This window comes from Chrysoperla carnea, chromosome 2 (assembly GCF_905475395.1).
Source record: "Chrysoperla carnea chromosome 2, inChrCarn1.1, whole genome shotgun sequence".
Classification (NCBI taxonomy): Eukaryota; Metazoa; Arthropoda; class Insecta; order Neuroptera; family Chrysopidae; genus Chrysoperla; species Chrysoperla carnea.
The window spans coordinates 33250871-33263981 of NC_058338.1; the positions used below are offsets into that span (position 1 = coordinate 33250871).

The 13111-nt window shown below is 26.8% G+C and overlaps 1 protein-coding gene across 2 annotated transcripts in view; it reads left to right on the top strand.

Moving 5' to 3' along the window:
- Positions 1–1767, top strand: part of LOC123293409 (SEC14-like protein 1) — a 51556-nt gene extending 49789 nt beyond the window's left edge. Inside the window, exons 10-12 of one of the 2 annotated variants that reach the window (XM_044874223.1) lie at positions 63–464; positions 803–954; positions 1514–1767. In XM_044874223.1, coding sequence (XP_044730158.1) covers positions 63–464; positions 803–954; positions 1514–1601 — 642 coding nt within the window. In that variant the 3' untranslated portion in view covers positions 1602–1767. The remainder of the gene's footprint in view (positions 1–62; positions 465–802; positions 955–1513) is intronic. The other variant, XM_044874224.1, reaches the window with a different exon arrangement.
- Positions 1768–13111: the final 11344 nt, after the last annotated feature.

Consider the following 13111-nt stretch of genomic DNA (forward strand, 5'->3'; position numbering starts at 1 on the left):
TTTAAGTCAAAAAGGACTCTGAATTGTCATTATACTTATGCATTATGCTACTATTTTTGCAGACTAAAGTTCACGAAGGTGGATTAATACCAAAATCATTATATTTGCCGGATCCAACGTGGATGGATAAAGAGGGTGGTTTATCACAAGATTCATTATATCATTCAGCAACACTTGGTAAAGGTCAAGTACATGAAGTATTAGTCGATAATGAAGATCCTGGTAGTGTACTAACATGGGATTTCGATGTTGTTCGACAAGATGTTGCATTCACAGTATATAGAACTAGTGTGCCAATCCAAGAGATTGCTAACCATAATCATACAAATTCATTACAAAAATCTCACAGTTTTTCCGAATCGGAACAACATCATCGTTCAGTAATCGAAAAAACATGGAAAGAAAATCAAGATTATTACAAAGTTGAACCAACACTTGTTTGTCATGATGGTGAAAGTACTCAGGTATGAATCAGCTTTGATTGAAAAATATTATCGTAATAGGGCTAATTTATTTTAACTCGAATAAGTATATAATCATAGCTAAAATGAACCCTGCGGAAATCTCGATGATTCATTTTAACAATGTAAGCTCGACCGTTTAATTTTTTTTTTTTAAATCTGAAATTTGTTACTGCTTGCGTGCGAAGAGCACAGGAATGAAGTATTCTTATTTTGATAGTTTCCAGCAATAATGTATCAAATTTTACTCCTTGCATGTGTCTGCAGTTAATGACTTATAGTCGAGGAAATAAATTCGAAAAAACAGTCTGATAATATTATATTGTTTTATATAATTCCAGGGATCTCATGTAATGGCATATTGTGGTACATATATTCTCCAATGGAAATTTTATTGTGGTCATCAGCACGATTTGATAGATACATTCACATCACATAAAGCACAAATAATGTATTTTTATGAAAAATTAAGGTCTGCTGATTATAGGTCAGTGTAAGTTATTGTTTTTAAGTACATGTCTAATTAGTTGAGTCTCATCTAATGTGTTACCAAACAATAAACAAAAAATATTAAAAGATAGATTAACTTAAAATATTTTAGTATATAAATGAATTTTATTTTAGGGAAAAGGTTTAAAAGTTAATTTTTTTAGTGTAACTAACCGTATACTGTTCAATTCACATTATATAACACATTTTTATAATATGCTACTTTTTTTCTTGACGTTCTATCATCATCCTGTAACTATTTTATATTAAAAAAAATTATACCCGCTGCTTCGCTGGGCAATTTCTATTTTTAAAGAAAAGACCCCCGCAAATATAAAGTAACTGCTTACTTTATAAATGATAGCCTGTGTGTTATAATGATGTATGATGTATATTATTTTAAAACTTGATATTGAACAACCATTTTAATATTCAGATTAATAACTCGAAATTATTATTCCGTGGATTACATAACTATTATAATAACAAAAATTAAAAATATAGCTTTAGGTGAGACTTTGAAATGAAATGATTTGTATTTAATAATGATTTTCCTACAACAGAGGTTCAATGACAAGTTTACAATCTGGCCATAGTGGATTCTCTGCTTTGAGTACAAGATCATTAGCCAGTTCATGCCCATCCAGATGATCCAAGCTACAAGATCTTGATGAATTAACAGCTGCGACAACAAGCTGACAATTACCCAACGAACCAAATGAAGATTTGGTTCAAACCAACAACGAATAAACACAAACATATATATATAAATATATTATATTAGACGAGTGAAAGAGATATTTATATATCTAGATATCATTAATTATTTATCTGTGACAAAATGTTTAATAATATTGATTAATTATATTAAATGAAATAATACATCACTGTGTAGACATTAAAAAAAGAAAATTAGTTCATATATATATATATATATTTTAATTTATAAGAAAAATGCCATTCATAATGGTTTTTGAAAATCGTTATTATATTTAAACAAATATTTTTTTATTTTAAATTTCCAAGATTTTTTTTATATTGATTTGCTTGATTGTATCTTCTTTGTAATTTGATAAAGCGTTTTGTGTTCTATATTAAAAAAAATTGTACATTTATTTTTATATTAAGGTTATTGTCTCGCTATGGACATAGTGTCAGAATATTATAAATTTTTTTATATTTATTAAGGAAATTACAATACAATTACCAACGGATCTTTCTTTTAACGAATTTTTATGGAAAATTTGTAATCGATTAACCGTCTCTACCCCGTTTTAAACAAAGTTTTTAAATATAAAAAAAAAACGAATCGTCAGATATTTTCAAAAAACTAACTGAACATTGATATATCTGTTCTGAGTCTGAAAAATCAAAATGATTGACCGTTTCATTGTTGAGATATAATAATGCAAACTTACTGTGCACCGCATTCGCATGCAATCCAATTCTTTTTTTACAATATCGAAGGGAGACAAACACCTTAAGATCTGATTTAAGCTTTTTAAAATTACCCCGTTATATAGCGAAGTGTTAAAAAAAGGATTTTAGGATTTGAATTCCAAATCGTTTTTAATTTTTTCAAAATCGTATCATCGCGACATTCTTAACTTGCATTTTTCTTTTTAATTTATGTAAAATTTTAATATAATGATCCTAATATCTATTTTAAGCTTCGTATAAGGTAAAATTATTTTGCGTATAATTGACAAATTTTTTCCGTTGGAATTTTTAAAACAAGTTACTTTGCATGGAAGTTTATTTTATATTGTATCCGGTGCAATAAATCTTGCTTTTATAATTTTAAAGATACTTGTTAACTATTTTTTTTTCTAACGACAGTAAAACTTTCTTTTATACACAACTACATCGATTGCGTTTAAATTACAACGAGAAATGGCAACATATAAGGGATTAAAATTATATATGATTACTCGATAACTACATTTGTTCTCGTATAAGATTTAGAATTATAATTGTGCATTAGTTATTGCACTTATTTTAATGAAAAATTTCTCAATTGATGAAGATCGCTTACATCTTGTAAGATTTTATCGTTCATTTCCTTTATTTGAATTATTTTTTTGACATGCACATTTCTCTATGATAACCCACTCAAGTTAATTTTTTTCTCGATTTCCATGAGCGATTAAATTTATTTTCATTTTCATATTCCAGTGAAACACATTTATATATACAAATTTTCATTTAATTTTCGTACCAGGACAACTTTAACATTAAATTTATATTAATGGAGTGTTTGGAAAACGGTTTTGAGTTATCATAACGTAATAAAGTGAAAAATTTAATGGAATTGATTCAATATTCTGTATTAAAGTCGATGTGGTTGTGCGAAAAATAAATCATACCTTTTATTTAAACGTATTGTGTAAGCCATCATTATTTTATTTATACTGTCAATACAATTTGGGGCAAGGAAAACATCACAATCGATCCAAATACTCCAATATTATTAAAATAAAATGCACGGAAAAATTATTCTTTAAAAAGCTAAAATTAGAAGGAAATTACTATCGTTTAAATGTTAAATTTAAAAAATTTAATCAGTTCATTATAAATATGTGTTAATTTATTAAACGTTAAATGCAAAGAATAATTGAATAAGTTGAAGTGGCTTACTTCTTTTGTAGGAAGCCTAGCGTGAAGTTGTGATAATAATTTTAAAATCCTTATGTATCAAGACAAAAAGGGCCTGTAACATCAGATCAGTGCTATTACACAGAAAGAGCAAAAATTGTTTGTCAATTTTAAGTGCAACTTTGTAAAAGTAAAAATATTCATAAAATTCCAGAAGGCATTTAATAAACAGTTTCATATTTTAGTAAATAATATTTTACCTGACAAAACTCGAAAGTGAATAAATAAATCATGTCCCATTAATATTTAAATATTGTGCAATATAATTAAAAAACAAAAACATGTTCTTGCCCTGAAAAATATAATAATTTTCAATAAAACAGTCATTAACAATTATTTTTGTAAACTAAAATATATTTGGCATGAAATTTCGGTGATTTTATACATAAAAAATACTCGTAAATAAATAATTAGCATAGGTAATTTGTTTTTAGTAAATTTTGGATTAAATAGTAATTGGTTTACAATGTAATTTATTTATTCATTATTTTAATGATTAATTGTTAATTAATATATTAATTAGATTTTAATTGTAAATATGTTCATTATTATGTATTTTTAATTAAATTAGCGCTTTATACATTAATTGTAATTAATATTAAATAAATAAAAAATAGTGCTTATTTCATAAATAAACAGATAATATTAGAAAAAAATTAATATTTTTGGAATTAACAAAACTAATATCGCAATAAAAATTCAGTCCTTTTTTAAGATACTTTAATTACAAATATATACAACTAGACAACGTCTTCCATACTTGATCAGTGTACTAAGGAGTCCTCAAATCCATTACTAGAAAAGGAATACCTATAAGAGTTTCAAATCAAAACGACAATATTAATTATTGCTATTGTGAGATTCTAATAACCACATTTGGTTTCATGTTGTTGACTGCAACTCGATTTTTCTATTGGTTTCGCTTCATCGTTTACGAAACACCGTCATATTTGTATTGGATTGATTATTTTTTTTAATCTCTAAAGACCACAAAAAAGGCAGCTTTGAGAATGGTGAAATTTCAATTAAAATTAACTTTTATGAATGCTTGTTTTAATTAATTTTGAAATGCTTGTTTGAAATAATATCGGTTCATTGAATATTTATAATACGCCGTAAGTAATATATCCAAAAAATTTAAAAAACCCACGTAGTTAAGAATGAAAAGCCATGTCTCACCAGCACAGAGTACAGACTTTATAATAGAACTCAGAATTATTGAAATTTTGAATGAAAACTGATTTGGTCACATTCAATTAAAAAAAAATCGAAATTTTTTTATACTTATAAAAGATTATTATAATACAATTACTTTAGAAATTTGAACTCGATTGACCATCTCTAACTCTAGATAATTTTAATTAAATTTCGGATAATTAACATGGGTAGCACAGTTTTAAAAGAAAAACCAAAATTATTACAACGCAAAGTCAATAAATTTAATTCTTGAATAGAATATATAAAATAGAAACAGCTACAGTTAGATTATTGACGGTTGAAAAGAGATATCTATATAAACAAAATTATAAACAATACAAAATATTTTATGGGAAATTATACTGCCTGGTATTCTAAAGCTAAAAATAACACATTATTTGACTAAAAAACTTTGTTTTACAATAATAAGTAGCGAGACAAACGCTTTAAGTATTGAAATTGCGCGAGATTTAAGATGGCCATTAATTTTTCATTTATGTATGATTTATGATTAAACCAGATGTTATTTAAGTAAGTAAGTAAGATCAGTAAGATGATCGAATATTTCATTCAATTTTCTATATTAGTTTTTGTGCATTTTGTGATGTGTACGGTTCAGTTGTATATATCGAGGGTTAATATCTACTGAATACGTTCAACAAATTCCGTAATTAAATATAACTAATTACAAAATAAAAGAAGATCCACTAATTTTCTTAAAAAAAGGAAGGAACAATGGTTATATATCCTTAAATATTGATTTTTTTTTACCTATCATGTACAATTTCCACACAGTAAGCGTATTTCTATTAACATTCCGAAATTAATACAGTAGAATAATTACAAAAAAAAAAGCATTATGGGATTCTAAAGTTCCTTTAAAAATTTTGAAAATAATTTTTATTAACAATGCAGATACAGTAAGTTTAACAGTTATATAAACGGTGACTATTAGTAAAAATAACAATTAGATGTTTTTAGATGTTTTTAAAAAAATTATTCGGTTTCATAACATTATATCGTTTTCCGACTCCTTTATGTTTTTACTAATTATGTAAACTAGATTAGATTCAAAATTTCTGAAACTAAATCTGATAGTTCATAATGAGCAGATCGAAGGTTTTCACGAAGGCAAAGTTAAAAAAAATGTGGGAGATCAAAGGAACCATTTAAGTATTACGTAGATAAATTTTTAATCGACTCACACCTTGTATAAGATAATTGTTGAAGACATGTGATTAGCTAGGTTTGAACTTGTAAAGCCGCTATATTAAAAATCCGAATTTTTAAGACTTAGTAAGTGCGATGACTTGATCTATTATGCAGAGTTTCAGAAATTTTGAGTGAAATTCAATTTGCATATTATAATAACTGAGATTTTATGCACATATTTTGTTAAATCGATTGATTCTTTTTGAAACATTTTGGACCTTAAGATTATACCTCGTAATTTTAATTAAATTTATAAGTACCATTAGATTTTAGTAATTAAATTTTAACTATCTATAATAGTATCATATCATCAAGGTACGTAGTTTAGTTTAAAACGAACAAATAAAAACAGTAAACATTTTATCTGGAATTTAAACAGGCATAATGATATCTTCAATTCGTAGGTAAGGAGGCTATTTAGAACAGCCGAAAAAGTATAACTTTATAATTTTCATGTTTGACGTAAAAAAATTTTTTTCTGCGATTACACGTACTTAAGACAAGCGCTATGACCATCACTCAACTTTCAATAATCACGTTATTCGACAAAATTAAGAGTCGCATTTACTTGTAATAAATGATTTGAAATTTTTGTGCCAGTATCCCAGTCTATTATCAGAATTTCTAATAAAGTGCGATAGACATCAGAAATACATGTAATAAATTTTCTAAAACTGCGTAAGTAAGTCTGCTAACAGTATATGTTCAATCTATGGAAGAAAAGTAAACTTGTTTAGAAATTTGTAAACAAGTTTATTCCATTTTCAAGATATCTTTATTTAACAACATAAAATGCGATATCAAACTAATTACTAAGGAAGATAAATATGAGCGTACCTAGAAGGCGCTAGTCAGGGTAGCTGCCACCTTCTCATCTTGATACTTTTAGAACAAGATTTCTGTTTTACTCCCCCTAGGTCAAAATTTTCTGTATTCCCTCCGTTGGGCCAAAATTTGGGTACGCTCATGAAGTCAGATGTTTAAAGGACTGAGATACGGACCTTTTTTAAACTAAGATATCGAAATAAGATTACCCATAGTGTTTTTATTAGATTTATAAAAATACGCTGGAAATTGTGTGTAATAGACACTTTTTTAGAAAACATAAAAATAAGTATATTAGTAACAAAAACAAAATTAGTTTTAGAAAATAATTGAACAGTACATAAATAACGTTTCAATGTGATTTTAAGTCAATGTTAACTAGAGATGAAATGAAATGTAATATAATATTATTTAGATAATAAATTAATGTTGTTAAAAATCAATTCAAACAATCATGATTAACATGAATATATTGTAAAAGCAGCTAGCACACGATGTTTTTTCGATTATTATAAATATTATTTTTAAATTATTTATTTGTTCTTTTTAAATACTTTCAATGTTCATATAAAGGGCATTAGAATTACCCTTTTCCTTAATACTTTGAAATAATAAATTCCTTTATTATTAACTATTCAGTTAAATATGCCGAGTAGAAGTGAATATTATCTTGAACGTTGATTTATTTTTTTACGCTTTTTTTCCGGTTTTAGGAACACTCGAATTTTTCTTAAAAAACTGCCATTTTTCTAGTAATTATCGCCTTGAAAAACCAAAAGGGTTAATTTTTTAACAAAATGCATTATACTGAGTGACTATCTTGTCAATCGAAGTATCTAACATAAAACCCTATTACAGATCAAAATGTCAACTTTGGAGATTAAACGTTTGATAGAATATGAAAAATATTTGCGTGGGCTGTTTACAGTTTAATGAGACAATTACGCATAAACCTGCAAGGTGACTATTAATAGGTATTAATTCAAAAAGATGAAACTTATTTGCGTTCTTTTGGAAGAAAAATTATGCAGAGTTGGTAAACCCATATTAAACAAAGGCGAAAATATAATTCTGAAATACAGAATCTCTATGATGATCCAAACTTGTTAATTAAATCTATAAGAATTTTACGACCTTATGTGACCTGTGCATAATATGCGAGTCAGCAATGACAACTCAGTAAAGACATTAGCGGCAACCGCAAGAAGAAAAGTCGGACCACAGCTGTGATTTGTTGAATGATAAGAAATTGGAATCACTTTATATGCCAAGATGGTCGAGAAGCGGAGATATGAGACATCAAGATTCATCAGTAGTGATCAATCAAGATTCAAAATAGCTTTTAGAGCTAATTTATTGATATTTTAGAGTTTTTCAGTGTAACAAATATCGAGAAGAGTTTAAGAAGCTTTGAAAGACTGTTTTAACAAATACTCATACTGATGAATAGCCTGGCAGCACCTGGTAATAAAGCAGGTACGCCTTCATTAACCCAATATTAACGAATTAAATCGGATTGGCTAAAAAGGTATTGAAACAGGTCCAGAAAAAGAACTAACATATATTAAAACTAAACCGGATTGGGGATTGTTTAGAAGCATTGGAAATAATTCAAATTGTGCTTTTGAGTTCATATTCAATCAATTCTTCGTTATGGAAACTTGTAGCTTTTTAATTCGTTTAAATCGAGATTTAATATTGAATGACTAGAAATTGAAAATTGTTGATAATAAGTCTGTGGTAAGTGGAAATTTCGGCAAAATTGACACATACAAAAAATTCCTTCAGTTTAAAAATCTAATTCAAACCGAAATTAAAAATATTATCGAATGAATGAATCGGAAAGTAATGCAAAAATTAAAATACCAATTATATTTTCAAACCTTTTAAAAATTTTTGGTGAGATTCAATCGGAACGGATACAAACTCACATCTAATGCCCAATACCTGAACTAATTTTTTAATAAGAAAGCTTATATTTATTTAGCCATACGATTTAACTAATTATTAACATACGATTTTAATCCATGACCAATTATCAAAAAATATCGTGTGTATAAATTTTTATGTTTATGTTTATACTTGTGTTTATTAATGCTAGTTTACTGAGCAGTATGAGGTCGCCGACGTTTACAATGATAAATACGTAGAAATTAACGACAAACGGTATTGTTCAGTATACTGATATTAATAAAAGAACGCAGGATGTGATACTTTTTGGAGGTATTGCGAACAAATACTTTAAAAATTATGCTTAAATGTCATTAATTCTTAATAAAAAAAAGTCCATTAAATATAAATCAATCAATCGTAGAAATTCCTAATTCGTAGAAATTGTTTTCAGATTAGTAAGCATGAAAATATATAAAAAGCGTGAAAGCTTAATTTAGATGAGTCCAAATAAAAAATAATTGCGTTTACTTAAGACGACAATGATACAAAATAATTGCGTTCATTCAAGACAATGATTTTATAAAAAGTTTTAAATAAATTGATATTGAATTTTGTTTTATTGTAGTTAATTTATAGTTAAAATTGATCACATGATTCACTACCGGCAGTGAATATTATGAGCCTGTTCGAACAGTTATCGAAAAATTTTCAAAATAATTAAAAAGAAAGTGTAATTATTTGCAGCCACACAGTTCCAAGTAGTTTCTTTAATGTTTTGTATTTGCGAAAATAATTTTGAAAATATTTCGATGAAGGTGAAATTATATTCGTCCTTGTGAACGAAAATTTTCGAAGAAAACTTATTCTATTGCGTCCTTTTTTTCAATTTCTTCTATCTATTTTAAGGTAAGAGTAACCTGAAAAATTAATTTTTTTTTCTTAATTTCGTTTCTTTATATCAGAGGTACTTATTTCGTCTAACCGCCCATTTCGAGAATCAATTGTTTGTCAGCGCCATATATGTAATACGTAAACATATATGGTCAGTTCCTATAAGTGGAAGGCGTTCGGACTAAGTGAAACAGATAGTGTATCGTTCTCTCACTCTTCCGATCGCATTTGTCAGCTCTGCGCATGTAATACATATTTTAGAGAATTCTCAAGCATGCGCAGTATAGATAAAATGTCTCGAACGAGAGAGAAAACAAATATTGTCGGCACCGTAATGTTTGGACATTCTTTCCCGTACCAACTGCCCATATAGGAGTATATTACATATATGGTCAGCGCTCTCAAAGCGTGTTCTACCCGTCTTAGTCTGTTACAATTGTCCTATACAAATTAGCATTAGCATCGTCCTCATAAGAATTTTTTATGACCAGACTTTCTTATAAGATATTCTTATAGTGTGTCCTAATATTATGTGGACGCGAGCTCATTATAATATTCCCAGTTTTTTTTTTTTTTTTTTTTTTTTTTTTTTTCATTATAATACAGCAATATTGTCGAAACAAATTTCTAACAGCTTTGGTTTGTTGTATTATACTTATCATAGGATGGATTTGGGAGGATCGTTCAAAAAGGTTATTCTTGAATTTGTGGCACTGTTAAAATTGTAAACGAAAAATTTACCTAAATTAATATTAATATGTCAATAAAAATTGGATTTATTATTTAAAAATTTATGGCCTTCTGAAATTCAATTTTCAGAGAATTTACTATTTAGAACAAAAAATTAAATAATATAATTGAAATGTTAAATTAACATATTTTATAAACTGACTATAAATGCAACGATTGCGATTTTTAATTTAAAAACGTAATCAAAATTGTAATTGTGTAGGTTTATAATGATATTTTATCATCATTTTATAATTCAATATTTTTTAAAAGTTTCTTCGCTAAAACGTTATAAAAGTTGGTTATTATACACTTAATTAATTATATTTATTATATGTTATCAGCAATATTTTAATTAATAGTTCACCTTATTGTTTTCATAATCATGTGCAGCTACCTATCTATCTACACTAAAAATATATAAACAATAAAATTGGCAATGAATTTATTGAAAAATGCTATAAATAAAATTCTAGATGATATTTTTTATGAAAATACATAATTTTTTTTATTATCTAATCAATACTTTTTAATTTTAATATATTAATTACAATATTTTGCATTATTTGTATTTCAATATACCCTAATTAGCGTAGAAGATGAATAACATTAAATAACAATCGGCTGCATAAAAATTACTCATTTTTAGCCAATTTTACAAGAAAATTTGCTAGTTTTTTTTTTTTTATAGGAATAAACAATTTTTTTCTCAAATGTTCATCTAACTTATTTAACAGATGAAAATGATTAACGTTTAAATTTATATATATATTTATTCATTTTGTACATTTATTTTTACGTTATGTTCGACCCAGAGCAAAAAGCGATTTGTAGAAAAATATTTTTATAGCAACTTTTTGTTTAGTTCCCACAGAGTGGAAAACGCTATGGGCCTCAAGCCTAGCATTAAAACTATTGAGGGAAAACTGTCTTCAACTGTGGTACAAAATTAGGTACCAATACCCCCAAAGAATTATAAAAGATCAGCTAAGATCAAATGAGTTCCCTAAAAGTTGGTGGAAGTAAAGGTATCAATACGTTTTCATATATACCTGACTTATTTTACCGAGGGCAATCTTTCAAAATGTGTTGCTAAATATAAGTTATTTTAAATCAGAATTAAGGGATCGAATCACTTAAATGCAATCCGTGCATTTTTTGTGACACAGATTGTACTTTGTTTTTTTCAAGGTTTGTCTCGGTAAAATAACTCAAGGTACTTCGGCGACTAAATAATTTTTCATACGTGGATGAAGCAATTATAGAAAAAGAAAACTTTGTATGGTCTTTTTTTTTTTTATATAAATTTAGTCTTTGATAAAATGCAATAAATTAATAAAGTTTTAATTACGTAGATACAGATAAATGCTCAAATGTATATCAATTAATTCAATTTTTTTCAAGCACATAAATATATTATATTCATAGTATTCATTATTATATTTTATAAATCTTGACAAATCAGTGATATATCATTTATTTTTATTGCAAAAAAAATACATATTTTCAGAAGAAATAATTTTTGTAAAAAATTAAAAAACAAGAAATAAATAATAAAGTCAAGTTAAATTTATTCTTATCTTTACATTTATACATAATTATATTATGATAAAAATGTTTATAATTTTTTATGAAATTTTATGTAAAAGTAACAAAAATTTAATTTCAAAATAAATAATTATTCCTAAACAAAATTTTTGTTATTAATATTTTTTCGGCGAACTCCTTGAAATTCAATACATATTTCGCATACGTATAATATTCTTCTGAGCTGTCGTTAAAATTTTTTGTTTGTTTTTTGATACGTTAATTAAACATAAATTTGGTCGTCGAATTAGAACGGACCGATATTAAAAACCATCTAAGCTAAGCAACCAACCAAGAAAATCTAGAGACATAAAAATACCAAAGTTGAATATTCAATATTTCGAAAAGTATGGCAATCTTCAAAAATTCGTTTGGTGATTTTGGTAATCTTCCATCATTTTTTTTATAATATCTAACTAGTTTCGCTCATTTCAATATAATTGTACCGCTTAGAATTTTTAACTTAAATTTTAAGGCCTATTCGATTTGTTTTAACTTTAGGAATTAAGGATGCAATACCTTATCAACGGGTCAATTTACAAAAAAATCCTTCTAAAAACTTTTGACTTAAGTAACAGAGATTACGCATACCGATCTTTAGATCGATCGGGCACAAAGTGAATTTACAACCCTCCAAAAAGTTATGAAGGTAATCTGAATACTTAGTAACTTGGCAACCACTTTGCAACGATCGGGAAACATTCAGAGTGACAGTATATCTGATAACAGACTTGTGGTTGAACTTCAAAGGAGACGAGAATTTGTTAAACAATTTGTACAGTAAATTTTTGTTTTTAAGCAATTTATTCAATTTGAACACTGCAAGGGAAGTTCAAAAAAGAGTAAGTATGCTAGTAATGATGTATTATAGTGCTTTTTTGATGAATGTATTCATCTACGTTCTTATTTAATAACGTTGTCGGAGAACAGATCCGAACCGACGCGATTTTGTAAGCTCGGGGCTAACAATTAAAGAACTTGAAACTAAAATACTAAAAAAAGGGTCTGTAATCTCAAGTCACCTTTGTTCGTAGTACGCGGTGTACTTAGCGTAAACAGAGTGGCTAAACCAAAGAGGTTAAATATAAGCTTAACATATTTATAATTATTCTCCCCCTATGGACTATACTCTAGAATTTAATATTTACAAATGAAAACCCTCGACTTTTTTG